General features: G+C 42.2%; 2 protein-coding genes across 6 annotated transcripts in view; one reads left to right on the forward strand and one right to left on the reverse strand.

Moving 5' to 3' along the window:
- The window catches only part of EGLN3 (egl-9 family hypoxia inducible factor 3), a 207,736-nt gene that overhangs the window by 38,163 nt on the left and 143,234 nt on the right, over nt 1–26,339 (forward strand). The gene's annotated exons all lie outside the window — the stretch shown is intronic.
- NPAS3 (neuronal PAS domain protein 3) overlaps nt 17,836–26,339 on the reverse strand; it is a 628,549-nt gene continuing 620,045 nt past the window's right edge. For all 5 annotated transcript variants that reach the window (XM_075753987.1, XM_075753989.1, XM_075753986.1 and 2 more), the window contains 2 exons: nt 24,917–25,032; nt 17,836–22,123 (listed from right to left, as the gene is read on the reverse strand). In XM_075753987.1, coding sequence (XP_075610102.1) covers nt 20,814–22,123; nt 24,917–25,032 — 1,426 coding nt within the window. In that variant the 3' untranslated portion in view covers nt 17,836–20,813. The remainder of the gene's footprint in view (nt 22,124–24,916; nt 25,033–26,339) is intronic.

Genomic DNA, 26,339 nt, shown 5'->3' on the forward strand with positions numbered 1-26,339 from the left:
TGTAAGTAAATTCTCAATTGAGTCATTAATTCTTTCAATGCATCTGAAAGAACTTGAGTTAACTAATGTGATCATAAATTCAAGCACTTGTAACAGCAGTACTTGAGCCTAGATGTGTTTATTATTGATATTAAATACCATGGGTAGTTCTTGCAAACTTTTCTTTCACTTTTAAAACTGGCAGTCCATCAAAATTTTATATAAGGTTAGGACCTATAGTATTCTTGCTGCTATAAATATGTTAATATCACAAGCCAAACATTTCCCCCCTTATTGTTAATGTATTTCCTTTGCTTAGTCTCTGCAAATGTGCCCAGGGAGCACATGAAAATTGCTGGAGTCTCAGCTTCCTTTCATTCCCCTTGTCAGCAAATCATGGCCAGAAGATGTAGATGAAGTAATTTTGGAGGAGGTGGGGGCTTCTCCAGCCTCTGCAGATGGCACGTCCTCTCCAAGCTGGCTCAGCACTTCGGAGGGGACGGACCCCGTTGCCACTCCCTCTGGGCAGAGCGCCCGTGCCAGCACCCTGACCCAGTATCACCCTGTGCTGCAGGCACAAGGGACAAGGGAGTATCTAGGAGACTTCTCCCCTGTGGTTGTAAGACTCAAACGATGTCTCCATGTGGCGGACCAGGCCACCACAAACTGCATTTATAGGCTCCATGCCGTTGAGTTTGCCGGCTCTTCCTCTTTCTCTTGCAGCAAATGAGTTTTCTCTTGCACCCTTTGCAATTCTGGGAATTATTGACATTAATGACTTTACTTCTCGGGTTTAGCAGGGGCCTCGGGGTGAGCAAGTGGGGATACTGAATGAGCTTTGCTTGAAAAATGAAACTTGCAGATCAAACTTAGACTGCAAGAAAAGGCGATGGCATGGCTGTTGTTTGGGCACATGCAAGACTGCAGCTTGAATATCATTCGACTGCATACCTGCAGTCTGAAACCACGTTTGCAATGGAAAACCTTGCACAGTCGTAGCTGTCTACCCTGTCTTTCCAGAGCACCTGATGCTCTGAAAGGAGGTGGTCAACACTTTCTTTCATGGTTCTGGTTGCACATTGGAAGAAATTGTTTTCTGCCATTATTTAAGATGAGCTTGCCGTACAAGGCTGCTCACTGATGCCTCTCTGGCACGTGAACGTTTCCTATTAGAAATGCCTCAGGACCTAAAGCAAAATGAGCTTGTAAACTATTTGGTATGACTCCTGGACAGAAAGTAGCAGCAAAGCCATTCAAAACTTTTATTTTTATTCTCTGCAGTAATTAATAGCACAAATCAGGGCCTACACTTGTTCTTTCAACTCTCAGAAGAAAGATTATGAGAAAAGTTCAATAAATCAAACATGGAAGTGTTGCCACCAAGTGGTACAAGCTGTGTTAGGCAATGGCTCATAATTTATAGATCACAGTGATGAATCTGGGACGCCCCAATATATTTATAAAAAGATTATTTTTTGCTTTGTTTAGCTGTCTTTTTCTTTGTGTGATGCATTTTACTTCCCATGGTGTTAAACAATCATACCAGCACCCTTTTCCATGCAGCCACAGGGTGTATTACATGCCTCTTTCAGCTTCTTCTGGAGCTGCAGGCAGTGGAGAGGCAAATATGAAGAGTCTTCTGGGTGTATGGGACTGTTCAGGCTGTCTTCAACACAGTCCCCTGTCTTGTTTGGATGCAGCATATCCCTCCGTCTGCAACCTCACGTGTGAGCGGAGAGAGTGGCCCCACAGGGGAACGTATCCCCCAGCCCTCACAGCTGCCGGAGGAGCGCCCCAGCCCGCCCCATCATCGCCAGCACAGCCCCTCCTGAGTGACTTTGACACTTTTGAAATCATCTGCAAATTTATATGGTTTTTAATGGCACCTAAGTGTGTGCGAAGGTGTTTTGGTTTTCAGCCAAAGTACTAAGTATGCTGTACTTTAACCACATGTTTTTCTTTACTGTGCAAGAGCTGAATAATGCCCTTTGCTTGCCTGCTGTTTAGAAAGCCTAGATTTAAAAAAATAAATAAAATAAAAAAAAAAAGAGAGAGAGAATTTTTGTGGAGACAAGACGGAGGCGCTTCTTTATTATTTATATGGTGAGGCACGCAACATTATTCTTGAGAGGTGCCTCTCCCATGGGGATGGGGCTCTGCAGAGCCGCTCAGGGCACGAGGCAGCAGCAGGCAAAGTGAGGGATAGAGACTCGTGCACGTTTGCACACACACAGAGACACGCACACACACAGATCCCACCTCGGGGCACGCAGGTTTACATGGCAGCACACGCCGGGGGTGCGGAGGCTCTGCAGGCCTCATGCCCTCTGCCTCCCGTGCGCTGTGGCTGCCGGCACCAGCGGAGCCACCAGCGGTGTGGGCCTGTTCCCTTGGCGGGTGGAAAGGTGCCGGTGCACCAGGAGCCTGGAGAACTGACAGTCGCGGTGGCAACGCAGCGCTGGTTTGGTTGGCCACAGCGATTAAGTTGAACACCTGGAATAGGAGCCCAACGGGAAAGATTTAGGTCGAAAAGATGCTTTTTTCAAAGCTGACAGCTTTTCTCAGCAGACAGACACCGCTGCTTAGCTTTCTTTCAACTACCTCTCCCTTTCTATCTGTCTTTGGATAATTGCCTTTTGTTTCTTAGAGTGAAAGCCTGAAGTACTCCTCATTTTTTACTTTTGTTTAACATTGTCAGTGTTGCCACCATTATCTTCAGACCAAGCAAATGATGGCAAAAGGCAGAAGCAGTCACCAAGCTCCTTTTATCCCAGGTTTAGTCTCTGTTTTAACTACAAATCACAGTAGAGGAGTTAAATTAATGCAGCTGATCTCCTGAAAGGAACCACTAGAAGGGAAATGGCAAATGTATGTGTTAGTGAAACCTGACGGGAGAAAAGGTCTCCAAAAATCTTGCCACATCATAACCTCCAAAGCTCTTACAAGTGTGAATGTGAATACATTTCAATTTTATTTTTTTCACGTTATAAAGAAAAAAAAAATAAATGTAAAGGGGGATGTTAACCTGAATAACACCTAGCGTTATTAGCCAGAGGGAAAAGATTATAATTAGGATATCAGATCTATTTAAAATATGTCCTATCAGGAGCAGGGGAACTTGCCTGAAATGGCTTATGTTTTACTCTGTTATACAGAGTAAGTTTAACATGTCCATTTATGAATAGCTAATGCTTTTCCAATATGATGACTGCTCTTTTGCATAGGATTTTTCCACTTCTTCTTATTACTACTCCTTTAAAAATAATTAACATGGATAAATCAAGCAGACAATTTGAAACAACAAATTCACTAGCAGATGAAGTAATTATTTTGGAAATTATTGTAGTAAAACTAGGTTTTTCTTTATTTTCTGGTGAGGTTTTTCCAGGTGGAAGAGGCCAAATCTTTATGACACAGATGTTTGTACATGGTTATATCTGTATATCTGTCACACCTACATTTATAAACAGAATATATACTTTTTTCCTCTCTATTAAATTCTTTCTCTTACTGAAGAGCTAGGAACATAAATAGAAAATGTCATAAAACTATGTTAAAACGAAACACAAAGGCGTCACCGGACAACTTTCTATGACTTCAGCTAAAACTCTGTCCATCAACAAAGCACAGTTTTAAACAAGGTATTTGACAACTATTTAGAATCATCTTATTTGATTGATGAAAAGCTCAACATGAGCCGGCAACACACACTAGCAGCCCAGGAAGCCAACTGCACCCTGGGCCGCATCAAAACCAGCATGGCCAGCAGGTCGAGAGAGGTGATCCTGCCCCTCTGCTCTTGTGAGACCCTACCTGGAGTACTGCGTCCAGCTCTGGGGACCCCAATATAAGAAGGACATGGACCTGTTGGAGACAGTCCAGAGGAGGGCCATGAAGATGTTCAGAGGGCTGGAGCACCTCTTCTCCTATGAGGACAGGCTGAGAGAGTTGGGGTTGTTCAGCCTGGAAAAGGGAAGGCTCCAGGGAGACCTTAGAGCAGCCTTCCAGTACCTGAAGGGGCCTACAGGAAAGCTGGGGAGGGACTCTTTATAGAGTGAATGTAGTGACAGGACAAGGGGTAATGGTTTAAGCTGAAGGAGGGTTGATTTAGATTAGATGTTAAGAAGAAATTCTTCACTGTGAGGGTGGTGAGGCACTGGAACAGGTTGCCCAGAGAAGCTGTGGGTGCCCCTGGCAGTGTTCAAGGCCAGGCTGGATGGGGCTTTGGGCAACCTGGTCTAGTGGAGGGTGTCCCTGCCCATGGCAGGGGGGTTGGAACTAGGCAATCTTTGAGGTCCCTTCCAACCCAAACCATTCTGTGATTCCATGATTCTAATATTTTTATTGAAACTTTACAAGGGCCAGGAAGCTTTCTAGTTGTTTCTACTTTTGCTTGTGGGCGTACCAGTGCCTGCACAGAAGGTGTTAAATCTCCAGTGAATACCGAGCTATATCTCTTTGACAGAAACAGAAATAAAACAAAGAAAAACCAAAAAATCCAAGTATGCTTGGTTGAGCAGGGTGTGCACATTTTGGTGAGCAAAATGGTAGACTAAACTGTATAGTGGAGTGAGAACAAATTTGGAGACAATAGACCCAAACTAAAATGGCCATGAGCAATAGGCACCACCTAGCAGCAAAGACACGTCCTGGTTATTTCTGAGGCGGTAGGTGACAGATGTGCCACGCAGCGTGCCATGCACCAGGATCATCATCTCCACAGACGCATCCCGCTCCTGCCAGACGCTGGAGGCAGATGCATGCAATCCATCAGGGACAAGGGGGTGGAGGATTGCATTCGCCACCGCTGAATTACACGATGACTGACGTAAATAGTCTTCCAGGCTAACCTCTTCAGGTGTCTGGAGATCAGCACCTCCAGAGCCCAATCCACGTCGGCCGTGCGGGTGTGTAATACCAGCGGCTACCGAGATTGGCTGCACCAAACACACAGCCCCAGGTCCTGTTGTAGCACTGCCTGTGGTTTGCTTGTTTTACAGACCTGCAAGTAAGGATTAAGCCTTGGTAGTGACCTCTGAGGAGCAGGAGAGAGAAAAAACTTCGGGCCCTGAATGTTTCACTTTATTCATTTGTTTGTTTCGCATCCATTTTTGAAGGAAGGGGAAAAATTATCATGGTGCATTAAAGCTGAAATACCTAAACTCCCCTCTTTTTTGGTATCTTAGAACAGGCTTAAGCATTTAAATAATTGAGCTAGATGGCTAATCTACTGTCAGCCCTGAACTTTAAATTAGTTAAAAATATATTAAAGGATTATAAAATAATTGTTGTATTAGAATTACAGGGAATGAACATCAACAAAAAGAGACCTTTCTGCATGCTACTCATGCACACTCAGTGAACATGTGTGCATTGGAGAACCCTTTTCCTCACACCCGATTTCATGGCTGTGGCACCTTCCCCTGCTGCGTCCCCGGGACAGCACACAGCAGGCAAGAACACGGTCATACAAAGCTGCTGCTAGTTTTCAAAGACAGCTCAAGGACTTGTATTTAGAGGGAGAAATGGTGACATTCGTATGTTTCTGAGCTGACTGTTCCTTTTTCCCCCCATATTAATTGCTTTAGGAAATGTCTCAGCTTGAAGTCCCCTATCCAGAAATCTCTTTTTCTTACTTTCTCCACTGTCTCTCTCTCTTTTGATCTAAGAAACATCTTTGGGGTCTCTTACTAATTATCTGTGGCAGTGGCCTGGTTAATAGTGTCACAGGGTTGCTTCTCCAGCAATAGCTACCAGCATGAGCCGACCTTGCAATTTTCCAGATGCAACATTTCCTCGTTTTGTGCGGAAACACCCCAGGAAAACAAAACAGTGCCTGCAAAGAACAGACATATCTGCAACACACTGTAGCCTTTCAGTACAGAGCCATGAAAACCTTCCTAAACCACACTGAATGCTCCGCTAGAAACTGAGGCCTTTCTGCTCCCAATTTGTCATTGCTACCATTGCTGGTTTTCGCAGACCCCGTACGCCTCCCTGCTCGCCCGTGTCTGCACCACACGGGGCTGGTGGGCACCCAGGAAGACCAGGGCACTTGTTTAAGGACATTTCAGCTGCTCACCTATCACAGGAAAAAGGGGACTTGTAATGGACTCCAGGTGTATCCACCGGAGTGGGGTCGGGCTTTGAAACACTTGCGGCGCGGGGACTCGCTGGAAGAGTGCTACTGATTTCAGTGGGATTGCTCCTGGGAGTAGCTGCTCTGCCAGGAACAGAAGTGGTCCTCCTCCAGGACAGTATGGGTCATGTCTTTTTCTGAGCTAAAGGAAAAGTCTGGGTGCAGACCCACTTTAGTACAACTGGGCAGCAGGGGATGGAGGTGCCAGGGCATGGCCAGGTGGCACTTTTTCCTCTTTGCCCCCAAAGGAGCCTTACAGTTGCACAAAATCTTACTGGCTTCAAACTGGCCAAGGAGGTGGTGGAAGGATGGTGGTCGTGTAATGAAGATGTTGCTTCTCCCAACTCTCTGCCCAGCCTCGGGGGCAGTGGGGTCTGTGTGCCCAGTGCCTTGTATGGTTCACATATATAACCTCTCATTTCGTCTCTGAGAGCCATCGGTGGTTGTAACCAGGACACGGCACTCGCCTGTGCGCAGGGACACAACGTATGTGCCAGCCCAACAAGGGGTGCAATGGGAGACCGGGTCTATGCAGCACGTGGGGAGACGAGGGCTACTGTATGGAGATAAATTAGATGTAGATAAAATGATTAAACGTAGATTAAATGTTGACAAATTATTATGTAAATAAATTGAGAGAAATGTTTCCTCTGTTTAAAGGACAAATGCGATGCAAAGATGCTGGACTGGGCAGTGGAACAGGGCCCATTTACGTTGCCTACGTATGTGACTCTGTGTTTTTCCTTAGAGATAATTTTGACATTACCAAGACTATAAATAGAGCATCCAGAGCAGAAAAGTACAGGAAGGAAGAGGAAACCTCTAATAAATTATATAACTTAAAAGGATCCAAGTAGAAGGAGGAAAAATGTACCTCCAACAGCAGGAAAGTTTAAAAGAAGCTTGTACTGAATATTATAAATTTACATGAGAAAAAAGGTTTTTACTTCTTCTCTCAGAGTGGGAAGATACAAAGGTTTTGATACTTTATGCCTAAGTGGGGAAAAGGTTGAGACTGCTTTTGCTGTATTATTATTAAAAAATCATGCTGTTAAAATTGTATTAAATGGGACTCCTATTTTCTTGCAGTCACAGATTTCAGAGCAATTCCTTCTCATTCAGCTTATCCGAAGGATTGTCTACTGAGAACCTGGCACTAAGCTAAACAAAAAAGTATTATTGAACTTATTACAAAATACAGCAGTCTCGTCCCAAATGCCTATTGCTGTGAGTCGCGGACAAATCAGGGACACCAGGTCCGATTTTATGTGGGGGAACCCGGGGGATGGTTTAGATACAGGCACGATTTGGCTTGTGGTGAGTTGTGGCAATCCTGATTCTCCACGCGTGATGCCAGAGGCAGCAAACGCACCCCAAAAGAGCAAAGTCTTTGAGCTGTCACGTGCAGGGGACCGGGGGTGTCGTGCAGAGAGCTCCCCACCAGCCCAGCCTGCCCAAAAGGTCCTTCCCAGGCGGCCGCTGTTGGAAACAGGCTCTGTCGCTGCCCGATGGCTTTGCACACGGGCTGGGAGAGAAAGCTGCTTGCCCGGTGGTTTTGCTGGTGGACTGTGGAGAAGGGGACTCGGATTTGAATGGAAGGTGCGATAGCATGAAGATGAAATTGTGTTTTCCAGCCTCCAGCCCAGTGCTTCAAAACTCTCTTGCTTCCCTTTCTAGTAAACACCAAGGAAAAAAAAGACATGCGATATAAATTCACATGCACACAGAGCAAAGGATCATGCAGTTTTTACAGTCAAATTTGAAGATGAATTAGTCTTTGAGATACCGTCTGTTTAAGGATTATGTTGTTAATAACCTAAATTTGACACACATTTTTTCCCCCCTTCAGTCACTACCTGCAAAGCCTCTCTGAAAATTATCTCTTATGAAGCTGTGTCATTAATGGCTTCCTGCGAGGTTTCTTTTGGAAGCGGCAGAAAGGTAAATAAAAATGAATTAATACAGCGTTTTGGGTTTGTAGGCAAAATATGCAAATATCTTACTGACAAAGCCTTAGTAGCATTAAAGGCTTTCAGATCCTATCCTCAGAGGCTCTGCTTGTGGAATCAGAAGCCTTTAGGCAACCTTTAACTTAGTTTACGTATAATACACACACATATACACACACATGCACTCTCTCGCTTGCTCTCTCTCTTCCTGATGTCCTCTTGGACCAATTCCCTCTGGTGCAGTTTTCAGCTTCACAGTTCATGAATTTTATTTTCAATCAATAAATAAACCTATTATCAAGTTTTGTATTCTCATCATATATCGTCATTTCTCATAAACCATTTCACTGTATGGGTCAGCTTCACTGAGCACATGCCACCTGCCTTTATGTCTCAGCAGAGGGCTGTCAGGTATACAGATGAGATGTGTATGAAGATCTAATCAGATTTCAGGTCTAACTAGTAATTATGAATAAGCCTGTGCAACAATGCAACATTATTATTACTATTATTATTGATAGTGATCGGCATTTTGGCACTCTGAGCCCTGGTCTGTGACATTTTCTTATGGTGTGGAGCAGAGTATTGCTTTGCAGGTCCCCAGACCCACCCATATGTTTAAAGAAAATGTTATTTCTGATGAATTTATCAGCCATTTTAGTCAGGTAAAGAAAAGCTTCTTGCATGTCCCTTACAAGGTTGTCAAGTTCCCACTGTAGTAAATTATAAAGGGAATCATTTTAAGAGCCAGCAACCCACCATGATGAACCCCTCCTAACTGCTAGTGCAGATTTCCTTGGGCAGGATTAGTTTGGGCATGGCATGAAAAGGCAGGCTGTCTTCCTGGTCATCAGGTCCTTGGACAGTTACTGATTTGCGCCTTGAATTTTATCTGTCAGTCCAGACAGAGTATTTAACGCTGGTGTCATATGCAGTTATCAAATGATAGTATTACAAGGTCAGCTGACAAATAATATTCCAAAATGAAGCCTCCAAACAGCCTACTGTTTGCTAACCTCTGACAGTGTGTAATCTTGTACACAAATAAAAAAATGAGTCTATCAGTGACCAAAAAGGGTAGAAGCAAGCACAGGGTCAAGGAGGTTGGAAATAAACGTTCCTGGTTAAGCACACTTCCATAAGCACAGGAAAATCCAGCAGTACTTTGAATTTATCCTGGTAACACCTCAACTATTTGATCTCCACTACTATCGTTACTACAGGATAGTAGATGTAATACTACTACAGTACACCACCACTGATGCTAATACAGCTACTACTGCTAATAGCAGCAAGTATCATTGCTAAGTAGTGCTACTAAGTGGTATCACTACACGCTTCTAGTTGATTAGAAGTGCCTGTTTACTTAGGTCCATTTACTTATCACTCCAACATTTTTTCTTCTTTTGAACCTGGCCAAAATAGCAGGGGACAAGATATTTTGAGTCAAAACCAGAATTTCTCAGAGGAGACATTTGGGATTTCCCACATTCAAGGGGGTTGTGGACTCCAGGGAGATGTCTTTCCATCTGCATCAGTGGCTCTCTATGAGGAAGAACGATTTGTGTTCATGGTCTAAGTAAGAGTCTAGGATGTTGTAGTGACTAAGTTTAGTTTGAAAAAAACTCTCTTGTGTGTATCAGAAGATGAATTTAAGTAATGGGAATAAATGCATAGCTAGGTGACAAAGTCTGTGTCTCATTGCAGCACCACGAAGGTAAAAGTGGCGCATGTTTGAGATGATGCACACCTCAGGACCATGCCATTAAAGCAATGGAAGAGTTTTTGAGCTTTGTAGTCTTTCTTGAGTCTGGTATTGAGCCACTGGTGAAGTTAACATTTGTGAGGTATGGGAAAATTGTTTTCACGGTGGGATTACTGATCGTGTGAATTTTAATATTCTAAGCAAATTGATTTTGATTTAGGTGGCCCCAATCATCTTTAGAAATTCTGCAGTGTGCTTACACCCATATCCCTGACACTGCCAGCCGGGACTGACGTGTAGGAGGGACAGCGCGGAGCGTGGGGCCTGACAGCGAGGTGGGCTGGCGCTGAAGTCCCGCGTCCCAAGCTGCTCTGCCTTGACCCCACCGCACAGTGCTCAAGCTGGCTGGCTGGTGTGAGTCCCTGCTCATCGTGGGGAGCCAGTTCAGTTTCGGTGTACGGAGATGCTTGAACCGTGAACCAAAGCAGCAGAGAAGGCAGATGCCCTACAGACGCTTACTGCTGAAGTTAAAGGATATCTCCTATCTCAAATGTCAGTTCCCACCCTCTCCTCCCACGGATGCTTTCTCTGAAGTGCACTGCTGATTCCTGTAAGTACAGCTCACCTGCTGCAGGAGAACATGGAGCCAACTTAATAATTAAAATATACTTTCCATCCTTCACAAAACTTCACTATTTGCTCACAAAAATATGTTGGAAATCACAGGCAGAAACTTACAGTCATGACAAATAATTTTGCTGCTGGTTTTGTTTCACATTTTTTGTTCACTTTTTATTGTTCCTAATTTGTCTAATCCTTAACTTTACAAATTACACTTATAAACCAGATTTCTTACTAGTGTCAGCAAGGTCACTGTTTCAATGGGGTCTTATGGTCAGAAGGGTTGGTTACCATCATCTGATCTGTCACACGTGATCAGATTTGTTCATAAAACTATCTATACAATTTCTGCTTGAAGGGTATGGTATATAACTTGCTGGTTGATGGAACTTTCTAGGGTACGTGCCTATTCAGTAGCTGATTCCTTAAAGACGTTTGGTAATTTGGATTGTATGTATAACTTTGTATTAGGCACTTGATATTAAACCATATTTCTTTGACTGTGGGGCTCCATACAGCTGTGATGTATCTTTATGCCAATGACAAGACTACATGTTTTAGCTGCACATACGAGCAATGTGATAACTCTAGCAACTTGAACACTGCTTTGATTTGGTTTTTTGCTTTTCTGCTTTTTTATTTGCCTAAGAATACATGATAGTTTTACTTCCTCTTCAGAACTCTTTCATCATAAAACACGTGAGCAATCTTTTCTTCCAAACAGAGGAGACATGCTCCAACTATTTCTTTATATCCTTACAACAATTTCTTTATATCCTTATAACCCTTATCTTTAAGTTATGCGTCTCTGTATTGACCTACTGTTTTTGCAAGTTATTTTTCTGAGCATGTCTGTACTGGTTGTTACAGGGTCAAGGCCTTGAAAGCAAGCCAGACCGATTTGGGGGCCTCTTTCCTTTGTTTCAGTGGACGTTGCCAGAACATCTAAGTCCTGCAGCAGCACTCACTGGGCTGAACTCGCCCAGAACAACATCTCTCCCACCATACACGGACTACCGCATTTCTGATTTGAAGGTGCAAGGGAACCATATGTGTGTATATATAGGATATAAGCAATAAGCCTCCACGGGGTGTAGATCAGAAGGCTACCTGTGTGCAGCTTGGGTATGCCATGAGGCAGGAGGCCAAAGGTTAGTTTTCCAAGAGATGTCTTTGACCTCCTCTAGATCCCAGTGTGCTCAACGCATACGTTGTCAAACAAGCTCAGGACAGACTGTTGGGATCAATTTTTTTTCCCCACCCAAACGAGAGAGACCTCAATTATACATTGAGGAAGATATTTGCAGTCACAGAGGTAGAAAAGCTAGCAAAACATACCTAATTTATACCTAAACTGCTGCCAGGATTAACTGCTGAGAGCCTCTTTCCTCACCCTGCTTGTGCAGGCTGCCATCTTCATAGCCCAGGAAGCAAGCAGGGCGATGTGGTGCGTGATTCACTCAGCTGTACCCTGCAGTCCCTGAGCCCACCTCTTGCTGTTGTTAATCTCTATGGAAAAAGTTGCTTCTCTGGCATCAGTCGCTAGTGACACATACTCAGAGCAGGCATATGCTTTGGGGGAAGAAAGATCCCAAATGTCTTAATGGGATATTGGGAAAATTGTTGCAGTTGAGGTAGCACCTGTGCTCTCCAGCACCTTGGCCAAGGTGGGAGACTCTCTTGGTATCCTTTGGCTGTGCTTGTACAAGAAGCAAATGCCTGTGCTGCCTTTTGACATGCATTAGGCAAGGCAGATACAGCTCTTCGCGGAAGCTGTGGGACAACATTCTGCTGAAAATTAGGTTTTTGCAATGTCTTTGTGATTTTGACTTAATCATAGATGAATAAAAGCAGAACCCAGTTCTCTCCTCATCCTCAGTGATCACATTCAATAGAAACATGCTAGGCAAATGCAGATAAAAGCTTTTTTTTTCCTCTGGAGGAGTTCTGGTTGTGACCCTGGGGAGGGATCTGGCCACTAATAAGTTATCGGCAAACCATCAGACCTGGTACTGTTAACTTCAGTGTATCAGTGATTCCCATCTCTCATCTCCACACGAAGCAACCTTAGGTTGCATTTATATAGCAGGCCTCCTTTGAGTCTGTGTCCTGATTTAATATCAATCTAATATAGATTGGTTAGAGATAGTCAGCATGGATTTACAAAAGGGAGGTCATGCTTAACAATCTTGATTCATTTCTCTGAGGAAGTGACAATGAAAGTGGACAGGGGTGAAGAAGGAGACATAATTTACTTGGACTTGAAAAGTCTCTCAATACAGTACCACATAACAGATTAATTTATAAGGTTAGCAAGTATGGGACTGATGGTAAAACACTCGATTGGATATAAAATTGGCTTGGTAACAAGGGCCAGGGAGAGGCAGTAGTGGTTATAGATCATGCTGGGGAAGTGCTGTGCACCCAGGGGTGTGTGTTTGAAGACACTGCGAAGCTGAAAAGGATGGGCAAAGCCAAAAGCGAAGGTGGTGGAAAAAAGAGGAAAAATGATGCCATACAGAAAACACGAAGGCTACAGCCTCACGGGAAGCAAATGATCACATCAACATGCAATTGGAAATTTCAGGTAATACTCAGTGAAGAAAACTATCTAGGAACTGCAGGGGGCCAAGCCAGGCCCATCAGCTGGTGTTGCAGTAGAGGTGAAAGTGTACAGAGCAGCAAGGACCTTTCCTTTTAAGTGGGAAACAGGTCAAAAATCAGAGCTTGTTCAAAGTGCCAAGGAGCAATAAGTGGGAGGCATGTTCTCAGAAACTATCTTACCCTGCAAAGTCTAAGATCCCTGAGTCCTTGCTATGGGGATGAATCATAGCATTTAGGGTGTGTTGTCAACTCAGAGTAAATCTTTGGAGAATCCTAGTTCTTTCCATTTGCCATAATCTAAGGAGACTGGACTTCCTGAGCTGAATTCAGCTTTTGTCGCTACCTGCAAGATGCTAGCAGAGAACTGGCTAGAAGAAAAAAAATGAAATTTTAACTGAGGTACAGGAGAGACTGCAAAGGATGCTAAGAGGCCTCAGAGATTCACAGTACTGAACAGAAATTGGAAACTGGTTTCAGTGAATATTCCCCTCCTTACAATGTGCTGAACTCTCCCATCTCTTGGATGATATTCAGAGAGGGTCCGGGAAAGCTGTACTGGTGATATTGGTGCTGCCAATGGTAGCACTGCTGGTAGTTCAAGAAAATACAAGCTTCGATGTCCAGCAGAGTTTCCACCTAAGAGTCCTTTGCTCTCATATTAAAGACCCAGGCAGCGGAGCCCACTCCCCCAGGGCATGCGTGAGAAGGCAGAGTCTTCCCAGTCCTACCCGTGCCTCTGCCTCACTCCCCACCTGTTCTAAATGCAGGAATCTCTGGAAGGATGCAGTTTGGGAAGACTGGGAAAGACTTTAATTAAACAAAAAAAAGCTGCTGTCTTAGCATGTAAGTGGTGTGGTACAGGCTTAGAAAGGAAACTGTACCAATTAGCCTGGCTTGTTTGTCTGAGGTTCGTGCTATAGGCTCTGCTTTGTTATTTGCTTATGAGTATTGGCTCAAAACTTTGGTCCTGTTTCTGAAGCCATTAAAGTCATTAGTCAAGCTCTCATTGATTTGAGCAGGACCAAGACTTGACCCTTTGTGGCTATTCAGAGGACACAGATAAACTTTTAAATCAATCTAGGGTGTAGACTCATTCTGCTGGGGTTATATGGTTAATACATCCTGTTCCTGTCATTTCTGCTATAAATCTGTGAATGCCTTTAAAGCAAGAGAATAAACCGATTCTCTTCCTTCTGCAGGAAAATATTATGTTCCCTTTTATTACAAACAAGACAGGAATCCTTTTTCTCTCAGGAAAACTTGTAATGGGAAAGGTAATCTCAATACTTTCCATGTCTCTAGCTTCAGTGAATGGTAATTAGAGTACTGAACAATAAAGTCCTCTATCTGCAAAGCAATGCAAACCTTCTCCCACTGACTTCCCATAAGCTTTTATTGGGTCCTGATGATCTTTTTTGCCTGGGCATGAAGTCAGTACTCATTGTACTGTTTGTGTCTGTTAAAAGATCTTTTATTTTCTGAATTACATCTAGTCTACATAATTCCTACAAGCTGGAAAAGATTTTTAACTTCCTACAAATGTAATGAAACTCATAATTATTGACTTCATTTGCATGGCTTTGGACCTGAGTCACTAAGGTCTCTGGTTTTACTTCTAGAGTGGGATACTTCTAGAAATGTGATTATTTATATGAAATAATTCTGAACTACTTTGGGCTTTCGTTTTGCTGAAGGACCCACCTCATGGTGATTATGGAAATGAAAGCTGTTCTTCCATTCTCTCCTGCTGAATTTAGGATTCTGAACAAAACTTTGGTGGAGAATATCCATCCTAATTTGGGTCAATTAAAAGCAGAACTCTGCATCCTTGGCTTGTCTTGAGTCCTATTGCTTTCAGAAAGATCCTGTTTGATTTGGTGAAAGAAAGTGTTGATATGGTTGGATTTGTTTTATGAAAATTGGGTCTTCAGTGCTGTTTCAAAGCTAATAGAGGAATCACTGGGCTGTTATTTCTAAACACTACCTACGTTGAGAGAGAGAGAATAACAGCTTCCAGTACTCACTCCTTCTGATGAAAAGATGAAGGAAAGGTGGAAGAGGAGAAGAAAGGACCTTTATTATGCATATATACATACGTACTACCCTGCCCAGTCTGAAAGCCCAACTGGCTTTCGGAGGTAGCAGATCTGTGTGTCTGTGTGCATGCATGTGCATGTTTTATAAATGGTTTGATCTTACCTGAGCATCTGTGGCTCTGGTGACACCCCATTTCTTCACTTTTCTGTAGAGTCCTCAGTAAATTCACTGGATAGATGACAGTTCATTAAATTAGTTGACAGTGCACATCCAGCCCTTCCACACACCCCCCCCCCCAGCCCTAAAATGAAAATAAAGAAATTATAATGGCAAGAGGGAAAAATACTATGCAAATACCTCTCAAAGCACTTACACATTTAAACTAATGCAGTTCCTGGAATCATAAACAATCAATGTGCTGTCAGGGGTATCACAGTTACCCCACCGACACGACCACCTTGCAATAGCACCAGTGCAAGCTGTCAGAGCTAGTTACCTAAGTAGTCCTGAAATGTTTTCCTATTACTGTAACTTTTCAGAGTCATGACGCTTCAGAATAGCCCCTTTCCCCTTGCAACTCTTCAGGTGGCTTTTAGATACCTGCATATATCACCTTGCAAAACAAGTGGCTCAGGACAAACTTTCCAGAGATGGTAGTTACTGAGATCAGTTGTTTTAGGACATGTTCTTTGATGAAATGACTTGACAAAGTTTGCCCAACTTTCTTCATGGAAAACAGTTTTTCCTCCCAGTATCATAAAAATAGCAACTAGACCAACCCCGAAGAACCCTTTTCAAAGGATTCAACCCTTTCAAGCAGTTGTTTTTGTTTCCTAAAATTACTACAAATAATAATTTACAAAATTCATTCCCCAGAGCTGTATCGAGGCAACAGCATCACTATTAACACCCCCACCCCCACCTCATGGAACAGCCTTTCTGTCATTTCCTTTAATGCACAAACTTTCTCGTTCAACTGGAAGTCTTAGAGCAGTCTATTCACTTTGACCATCAATAATTCTGTGCTCTGATGCAATGTATAGGCAGTATGGTTGAGGTTTACAAAGCCTTTACAAGAGCTCAGAAACGCCCCCCTCAAGCCCCTTCTTGGGATTAGTGGCTTTAGTTAATATTGGTTAACACTTATTTGGAACGGGCATCTTATTTTTCCATTAAGCTTTATTCTGGTCATTCTTCCAATCTCCATTTAAATTGCGTTTTCCTCTCGGTTGGCATCTGTACCCTTAGCTACCTCATAAACAAGACACACTGCCAACTGGAACATGTGAGCAGAGCTGAAAGCAGCACCACTAACCTCTGCTCCTTTCTACCCCCTGCGAGTTGGAGACATATCAAACTCAGTGCTTCGAGCCTGGGAAGTGGGAATCCTGAACTGCTTGGAAATTCAAAGAGCCCGACTTTGGGCTATTAAGTCACTGGGCTGGCTCACTGAGATATAACTGTGCATACATTTTTTGTGTTTTGCTTGTTTTATCAGCCCAACAAGCCAGATTCACATGCTCTTACTTCAGCTGAGTATATCTTTTGATGTAAAAAGATGTGCTGAAAACTGTGCAACTGATTAGACACTTTTACTCAGCATTAGTAAGGCAACCAAAATCAGATCCAGAATGACTAGCCCAATGGTTTTAATTTCTAAGTGGACACACAGAGGAGAAAAGATTTGGGATCCCAAACTTGCTTACAGATTTTGGCTATGGGCAGCACCATCTTCATTTTACATGCCCCCAATTTGCATTTTTAGAGATTGCATACTTGGCAATAACAAAATAAAATATGGAAACTGGAAACCTTTCTCGCAGCTGGGGGAGGCACCGTAACGAAAGCCAATGAATGAAGGAGAAATGCAGAGATGGCGTGAGCGGGGGGTGAGAAGGCTCCTGCTCCCCAGCCCAGCCCAGCCACCACCCAGCCCTCCTCGCGCGGGCAGCACACAGCGACGGGTACGGGGGGGCGGCATCTCCTGTAGCACAGCTTCTCCCTGCTTCTCACGGCAGAGACCACACTTGCTCTGGGCCTTTTTTCAGAACTCGGGCAAGCGTAATCGCCGATGGCTGTTCCCTTTTTTAGGGTCAACCGCTGTGTGTGGATGTCTGCGTAATCAAAACGGTATTTGACTTTTTTTTCCCTTTGGTTGCAAGGTCAAGGCTTTTTGCCTTGTCTTTTCTACACTGGTACATGGTTCTGTCCTCAGTTTGTAAGGCAGAAAGTTTAGCCACACGACACCAACAACTTACATGTTGCCAGTCTGGGGAAAGAAAGTACAAGTTTAAAAGAATCAGCAGCCTAGGTAGGATATACTGTGACTGAAGAGTTCCACTGTAACGTCGTAGAGCACAAAAATGAAAATATAAAGTACATTTTAAATGATTAATGTACAAAAGCCGACCTCTTCCAGTGTGCATTAATCAAGAAAAAATGCACACTTTCTATAGCGGTTAATGTTGCAGGTCCATTATTCAGCTTTGATAATGTGCATAAAAATGCTCAATATGACAATGAGTTGGGGTAGCTGAGAATTTAGGATGGTGGCAAGTTTGTTGTAGTATTTGGATTAGCATTCTTAACCTACATCTTGACAGCTTCTTTTCTTCATTTCACAAGCGTTAATAAAATCTAGCTTTATCCTCTTTGATTTTTTGGTTATTTTTTCTTGGTTTTGGTTATTTTTTTTAAACAAAACAATTAAAAAATACCTGCTCAAACAAATACTACCAGCATTCATTAGTCAGGATGGTTATATGTAAAAGAAATGATGCCAGATAGTAACAAATCCAAGAGAAGTTTATTATGAAAATGGCACCTGCGGGATGAAAAAAAATTAAGTTACATAAAGACAACCATGTATGACATGTATGAGAATCTACAAAAGTATAAAAAGAACCCTGTTGTAAATGAAGTATGTACATTTCTGATTTGCAGCATTATCAATGATCAATGAAAAAAATGTTTCAAATAAGCCAGGCACTCAAGAAGTTAGATTCGGTTAGCTTAACACAAAATAAATGTACCATAGCTGTCACTTTTTAACATTTTAATTTTTTTTTTTATATATTGTAGAGTTGGTAACACTGCTAAGATTTATACGAACAGAATCCCTTTCCCCATTATTCAGCTACTTGGCACCAGTCTCCTCATAAAAGATTTCATATATTTGTACAAGAAATAGTTAAAAACACAGACACAGTCTTCACAGGTAATGAAGTTTTTTTTTCATTTTGTAATTTTAAACACTATGGATTTAGACAGCAGCTGTGATTATCTGTTAGTTTAAATCACCAGAAATCATTTTGACACAACACAGAAACATTTATAAAAAAAAAAACGAAACAACAACAGCTGTCTAGCTGTTCTTTGTAGCTGATAGGTGCACTCCTTTGATTGTTCCATAGCTAGAGTAGAGCTTCCAAAATTAAACTTTGAATTTCCCAATCAGCTTTCTCACCTTTTTTTAGACCTACTTAAATCCTTCCAATGGAACCTTTAAAAGCTCATTAATTAAATTTGCGGCGTCCAATTCCTTTTTCGCTATTACTCCGCTGTGGCTTGGACCTACTTCTCAAATTCAAAGCTACTGCAGGAATTGACTCGACGCAGTGAGTGATCAAAAATTCAAAGGACAGCCGAGTTAATATATTAGCATTGCACACATAAGCAAATACATCTGACAATTCTAAGCTCAGTTTCCTTTTCAAACAATGCTGGTCGACCTTTGAAAGCATTTCCTATCTCACCGGTAATTGCTCTACGTATTACTCCGCCAGCCTACCTGGGAGAAAACCAAAGAAATGCACCCTCCGCTTACAGTTCGAGCACAAGGGACTCTGGGAATGTTAACAACTGAGGCTATATGGCGTCAATTTGCTTAATATATCTGAGCATTACTCTGTAGTGCATTGTGGGGTACACTGGAAGAGTAAGTCATACCCAGAATTCCTCTGTGGGAAAAATGGCTCCATTAACCTTGAGCTAGTTAAGAGTCTTTTATCTCTGAGAGTGAAGAAGAGAGAACGAGAGAGCGAGAGAAAGAGAGAGGGGAGAGGCGTGGAGAGGAGGGGAGAGAGGAAGGGGGAGAGAGAGGTTTGAGAATACACAACAGCAAAGCAACAGCAGAAATTAAAAGGTATACAGACAGTGGAAGCAGCATAAGGTGACATTACAGAGGAAGGCCACCACACAAAAACCACTAACCCCCAAGAATCACTGGTTCACTAGGACTGCAGGAATGGGACTTTACCACTCCGGACTAGAGATAAAGCACAGAGAAGACAAAGGACAAAACAACTACATTAGCTTAGTATATACTGCATATAGTAACACACATTGAAACTGCAATGGGACTGACAGCCAAGGACACTTACACATTGTACACATTACAGTTCTCACATCTGTTATTAGATGCCTTAACAAACAGCTGCCAAAGATGGAGTGGAAGAAGAATTTATATTTGACAGTCATTTGGAGTGTTTGACACTACACTGTGATTTCTGGCAACAAAGACAAAATAGGAGATTTCTTTTCTTTTACTTAATGTGCAGTTTTCAGTTGTAGTTATCTATTTCAAGCTTATTAACCCATTCTTTAGTTTTAAAACATATTGGTTTCAACACTAGAAATAAGGAAAAAGCAACAAAAAATACCCAAATCAAAGAACAAAAAGAAATTTACAACCTTCCCTCTATAATATTAAATGAGAAACAAAACAAAACATGTTAAATAGTTCTTCTGGTTTGATTTTTTTTTTTTTCTTTTTACTCCGAAGTGTTATTTGATGTTGTAAAATTAGCCTCAGTTACACTGAGAAAAAAATAAAGCAAAACAATATGCACCTAAGAAACTGCTCCTTGCGTCAATTAAATTGAGTTTTTTTGTTTTTAAGCACTTTTTGAAAAAGGCTTCCTGACCCATTTAAATTTGATGTGAGGCTATGCTTGTTAGTTTGGAGGTAAAAAAATTAAGTCCTGCAGCAAATGTTAATGAGGGCTTTTGTCTTAACTAACCAAGGAGACTGCAGCACCCAACTATAAACCAGTACGGAACACATTCTTTCCAAAAAACCCAGCCCACAAGCTGCATATTGTATGAAGACATTACAGATTAATAAATGATAGCACCATGGTTTTAGAAATTAAGTTAAAGTTTCAGTAATTAACATTTAGTCCAACTTTTTAACATTCTAGTCACAGGCCAGAAATTAACTTTTTAAGAACCCAAATTATTTTATGTGCAAGTAAGAAAATCTTAACCATAAAAAGAGAATTAAACTCTGCATAAAATTCTAAAATACTATCCCCTATTTTTAAAGGAATTAGGAACAAAAACCCCTTTTCATTTGACTTAGTCAAACAGGGCACATTGTTTATGCTTGTCTCTTTTAATCTTGATCATATCAAGATCATTTTGAAGTAAAACCAATGGTTGTCACTTTAAAATCTCTTTACCACAACACTGAGTATTCTATGGCAGAGGCATACACATATTAAAGGCATCTTAATAAAGATGCAAAGGAAAAAACACACATCTTAGAAGAAGACAAAATGGCAGGCAACTGGTACTTCGACTCTCTGAAGGCAAAAATAAAAAAATATCTTTACATTAAAGAATAAGTCAAGTTAAAGAGAAAGGGAATGAAATGGGGACCATCATATTGAGAGAATAAGCTGACCTGCTCAAATTCAAAGTGCTAGAATTAAAGGTCTAAATTAAAACATAGTCTATGCCTCAGAGTATAACAATGAACACAGTATGTGGTCATATTTCAATCCTCTTTCCGTTCCAGAGTCTGTGTAGTGTGAATGCCATTGCTGTACACAGGAAATGGAAGAGTGGAAAAAAGTCCTTCGGCAGTTGTGAACACATTCCCTGCAGGCATTTGGGTCAGACTGGCCCCGCTCACAGCACTTCCAAACGGTCCCGACATATTGAGTCGGTGAACATGGTGGTAGAGCATTTCCATCGGTGTTTTAGGATCCAGCCCAAAGCTGGGGCTGTTAACATCAACAAAGTTAACAGCGTGGGTGTTGGGGAGGAGGTTGCCCTGCATGGCTAAAGTAACTTCAGCTGGAGCATACCGAATAGTGCCAGTGGTGTAGACCCTCTGAGCAGCAGTGCTGGTTGCAGCAAGGGTTCCCGTTACCCTGTGAACCAAAGGAAGCACCACATTGCCTGCTTGTAACCTCTGAAGGGCTTCCAGATCCCCAGTGTACAACAAAGAGTTGGAAGTTGTGGGACCTCCTGGATGTTTGTCCCGTGGAGATGCTGAAAGTGGGGGTGACAAAGGGTCAGAGGACACAGGAGCCAAGGCCGAGCTGGATGAGGTGCTGAACTGAGTTTTACGGCTGGCAGTATTTTCAGTCCCTGGTGGGGTGAGAACGGAGTCTGGAATGGAGACATGTAAACTACTGCTGGCTTGGGGGGAAGGGAAGTGCTCGGAGCTGGGGGGCTTGGTCATACTGTAGGGTGATTCATTCCTTGAGATTTCCCTGTTGGGTGGGTAATTCCAAATACTGCTATCGTTATCAAAATTGATAGGTTCTGAGATTTCTGTTTTAATTTTGAGCACTGAGGCACTGTTTGGCGACGAGAGCAGCTGGGGCTGGTCCACCAAAGCTGAGTCAAGTCCATTTGGACTTGAGGTGCTTGACAGCCTTCTCCTGGTCATGCTGCCTCCCTTTTGCTTTTTTCTCCTCTTCTTCCTCTTTTGATGTTTGCTGGAAGACTGGGCATTTACTTCCCCTGCACTGTCTGAGTCCTTGGCACTGTCCGAGGTCAGTGATTCGCAGTTCTGCAACCGCAAGTCTGACTCACTCTCAACATAGCGCTCCACCTTGATCTGCATAGAGCCAAGAGTGCCAAAACTGTCCTCAGGGGCCTTTTGATTCTCGAAGTCAGAGTTTTCAAAGCTGTCATCACTGTCCCTGCTGTCCTGGTTGCTGGAGCTGTTCCCATCATCATTACAGTTCATTTCGTTATCCGACTGATTTCCTGACTTTTTCCTGTCAGATTCAGGGTCTTCACTGTTTTCTGACTGGTTTCCTTTCTCATCTGACTTTGAGTTCTCATTGTCCTCTGGAGCAAAAGGAAAGTGAAACAAAACATTAGCAACAGGAACATAATATTATAACCCAAGTCCAGATTTCTACCTACCAATGCGATTTGATTGCTGTAAACTTTTTTTGCAAAAGGCCTTCTCTTCTGTAGAGCTGCAATTTTTTACAAGGTTGTGTTGGGAGAGTTTTGATCACCATGAATCTCTCTGGCTCAGGACTGTTACTGCACTAAAAGCCTATTGTATATGGCCTGCACCTTGATTGAGGGGGGTCTTTTCATCTGCTCTCTGGACAAGATTCATTTTGACAACTGTGAGCACAACGGCATTGTAGCTGCGTCATCCAAAGAGGAGTCAGGGAACAATCCCATTATGATCGTTATGTTCTGGTGATTGTTCTTTCACATTCGTGTTCTCCTACAATGAGCAGGCATTCGGGTGTAGGACTATTTACTAATGAAGATTCTAGTCCTCTCATCTCATTTTCCTGTCACCGTTGCCACTTTTGAAGTGGCATAGTGTCTCTGACTTCAGTGGAATTACTGCTGATTTCCTCCCGTGTGAGAGGAGAAGCAGGTCATACATGTATAAATCTGAATGAATAAACCAGTTATAATAATTTTGTTACGTGGCTAGACTGTCTTCTCATATTGGCCTGAAGGGCAACAAATAATAAAAAAAAAAAGAAGAAAAAAAATTCAGGCAGTGAATTAAAGTCTTGATTGATCCAAATCATCTAAGCGCCATTGAAAATAGCCCAGTTACAGCACTGAGAAGCTGTCACTCTTCTTGCCTGAATTCATTTAGTTGTGTTTTAGATTTTTACCTAATTCTAATATGGATGAGATAAACACTCTAGCCCACTGGACTCAGACAGGCAAAGCAGCTTTGAGAATGAATACTCTCCATTATCATACTATGTTTGAAAGGGTCATGAAAGGCTTCAGGAGACGCTGTCTTTTACAGACCAGCCAGAAATCTTTTATTGGGAAATAAAAGATGTTTTTTCACTCATCAGAGCCAAGTACTACCCTTTTCAATATACTCATTTTAGGGGGAGAGGGGAAGGGCCAGTTTTCCTGTAAAGATTGGTTACTCCTGGAGCATGTCAATACCAAAACAGTTTCCCAGAAGTCCTGGAGAAGGTGGGCGTGACAGGGAAGCTGCCTGAGGATTCAGGGCTATGCACTTCACAAGTCACTTAGTGTGACTTCTCCTTGAGTCACCAGCAGCAGAGACCGTTCCTTTTGAAAAATGAATCCCGCAGAAGCAAAGTAACAGCCACAAACCCCTAAATCTCATCCAGCTTTTTGTTCCACCTAGGGCAGAATTCCTCCTACAATTTTTTTTCTTTTTTTGAAGATGCTTTCTTTTAAGGCCATGGTTTCTAGCTAGTCAAAAGTGGGCTTAAGATGACACAGTCTAAAGCTGCACAAAATTTGCCTGGGATTTTATCAGAGCTTGAACTGAACTTGTTGGTTTCATCCAAGATGCTGTCATGATTTCAGGTCCTTTGTCATTTCTATTTAATTCTTCTGTAAGAAACAACCCCCTGCCTCTGCTGTCTTCCAAGACTCCCAGACATCTCCTTCTGAGATGTACACATCTGTGCACCCGTGAAGAATGCTCTCTTGCTCTGCATCAGCCTTAGGAGTCATGAAGGCACATGCACTTCTTACCTGGAGAAACTTGCAGTGCACATGGGAAATGCAAACTGTTCTCCATGTGTGTGTTACTTGGCTATTTAGGAACAAGACAGCATAAAGCAAGCACTGGGAATGGGTGAAGAGATTCCCAATGATGGCGGGCAACAAGCCTGTATGGGTGCCTGATGTTGACTTAAACCATCAAACCAAGTTGTCAAAGGAGCACAAATAAAGGCAAAAGATGAAAGAGAACAGCCATATCATATCATATATCATATCATATCATATCACATCACATCATGTTAAGGCGTGATCCTCTTCTTGCTTTTGCTTGATTTATTTTATTGTGATCCATTTTCTTCTTATTTTTTTGGCTGTTATCACAGACACAAGAGAAAATCAGATATATATTGCATACTGCACCAGAGTAGCATCTTTAGTTCTTGGGCCACAGGAAACCATGCTCCTGCCAGAGCCAGGTGATCTGTACCTGTGCCTAGGTGACCACTTTTAGAACTAATGGGGAATGTGTGAGCCATCTGTGCACCGGACCATCTGTAGGACTAATTTACACATTGAGTTTGACAAGTACATTTAGCTTTTAAAAAACAGCTGAAGTCCCAGACTTAAAGAGCTTAGAAACAAGTGCTTGAACCCATACTTTCTAATAAAATTTAATTCTTTTAACCCAAGAAAACCCTCAAATTTTGCAATCTTCACTGCCCCCTAGCGAGAATCTTCAAAAATGTGTTTATACAGGAAAAGGGGTCATAAAGATTGACAGTAGAGACTTATCTTCAGAACATATGCCTATTCTTGAAAGATAAGAGCTAGAATTATATTCAACAGTTACAATCCCAGGTCCTCTGCACGAGGCACAATACCTGTTCATGAAGCTTAGCTGGGAAGTCAAATATTTAGTTCAGTGCAATGTAGACAAGGATGCATGCATAGAGTAAAAAGAAATACTGAGGAAATGGAGATACTGTGGAAATGTTGAGGTCATTAAAAGATTTCGCTAGTGTTTTTCAATTTAATTTTACAAGATTTTTTTTGTTGTTGTTATAATGGAACAATCTTTGAGAAGTAAAACCAACTGGAAAGCCAACCACATGGCTCTCATGATATGACCCTTTTGTGGGTGTAAAGGCACACCATGTGTGTTACCTGAGTTGTCTTTTGAGTCAGATTCAGAGTCAGAGGTCTCTGAGGATTCTGAGGTTTTCTCTGGCAGATGAGGAAGTTGTGCAATATCCATTGGAGTGTCCTTGTACTCTGGGTTACTGAAGAGGAGACAGCAAATATAAACACAATTGGATGATTTGCAGTTTCATGGTTTTTCCCTCTTTTCATATCAAAGTTCAAGAACAAAGAACATAAATAGGAAGAATAGCAGAGCAAACACAGAAACATACATTTTCAGCTCCTCAGAGCTTCACAGCAGGGATTTTATGAAGGTTTATTTTAATACTGCTGTCAAATACTTATATTGACCAGGTACTAAAACTCGTTTGATTCTAGCGAAGTTTTAGAGCTATCAAAGCATTCTTACTGAAGTGGGACACCACAGCTTGTGTGATATCTAACGGTAAAGCTACACTGTGTAATCATCCAACAACAAAATATCACGATTTCGATCCCATTACTGTGCCTGGAAGGACAGAGAGGGTGTTTTAACTTTTCCAATCTGTTTCTCTCCCACCGGCAATGTCTATTAGAGTTATCTCTGTAACAATGTTCTCTATCAACCTTGCCAGAGCCCTTTCAATACCTGTTTTTCTCATCGTTCCTGTTTTCCACACTTTAATCAAGCAGACCGTACATAAATTTAGTAAGAAGGTGCTCAGTTAGGGCTAGAGAAAATGACCGCTGCTCAAAAGAACTTGGCCAAAAAATAGATAAAAAAGGTTATATATTTTTAAACACTGCACACATGCATCCACATCACCAAGAAACCAAAAGCAACCACTCTAAGTATATGACAGATGCACATGTGCATGTTAAGATGTATATGTTAAGGATAAAGAACTGTCAACACACCCATTATAATCATATCTTCATCTGCTCATGTGGTACTCACCTGTGACTTGTTAGCAATGAACATGACTGCAATGTAAAAAAGCTACACTACCAGAGAAACTGAACGCCCCCCCCCCAAACCCCAACCCTCTGCTTTTTCTTGGTTTGTACCTTTTAAAACGTGTTCCTTTCCCAAATCCGTGCAAAGGCAGGGGAACAGACACAGCTAGGCATAAGTGGCATAGGAATGTTGAAAATAAACAGTCTTTAATCATTTTTGAATAGGTGAGCATTTCTATGCAGTTCAAATTCCAGCCCGGTGATAGAGCAGAAAATCCGCAGTCCTGCGCAGAACAATACGAGGCAGCACTGGGGGTGGCTGACACACTAGCACAATGACCGGGTGCCCATATTCAGCCTATTACAGTGTACTGTGAAAATTCAGAGTTCACACAGTTCACATTGAAATGCCATTCTTACGATTATCATCTTTATGGTTTTGTCCTGACAAAGTGACTTTATTCTGTTGCATCCCAGGGCAGTCCCCAAATTTGCCCCCTCCAAGCAAAAG

Source organism: Balearica regulorum, chromosome 5 (assembly GCF_011004875.1).
Source record: "Balearica regulorum gibbericeps isolate bBalReg1 chromosome 5, bBalReg1.pri, whole genome shotgun sequence".
Taxonomy (NCBI): domain Eukaryota; kingdom Metazoa; phylum Chordata; class Aves; order Gruiformes; family Gruidae; genus Balearica; species Balearica regulorum.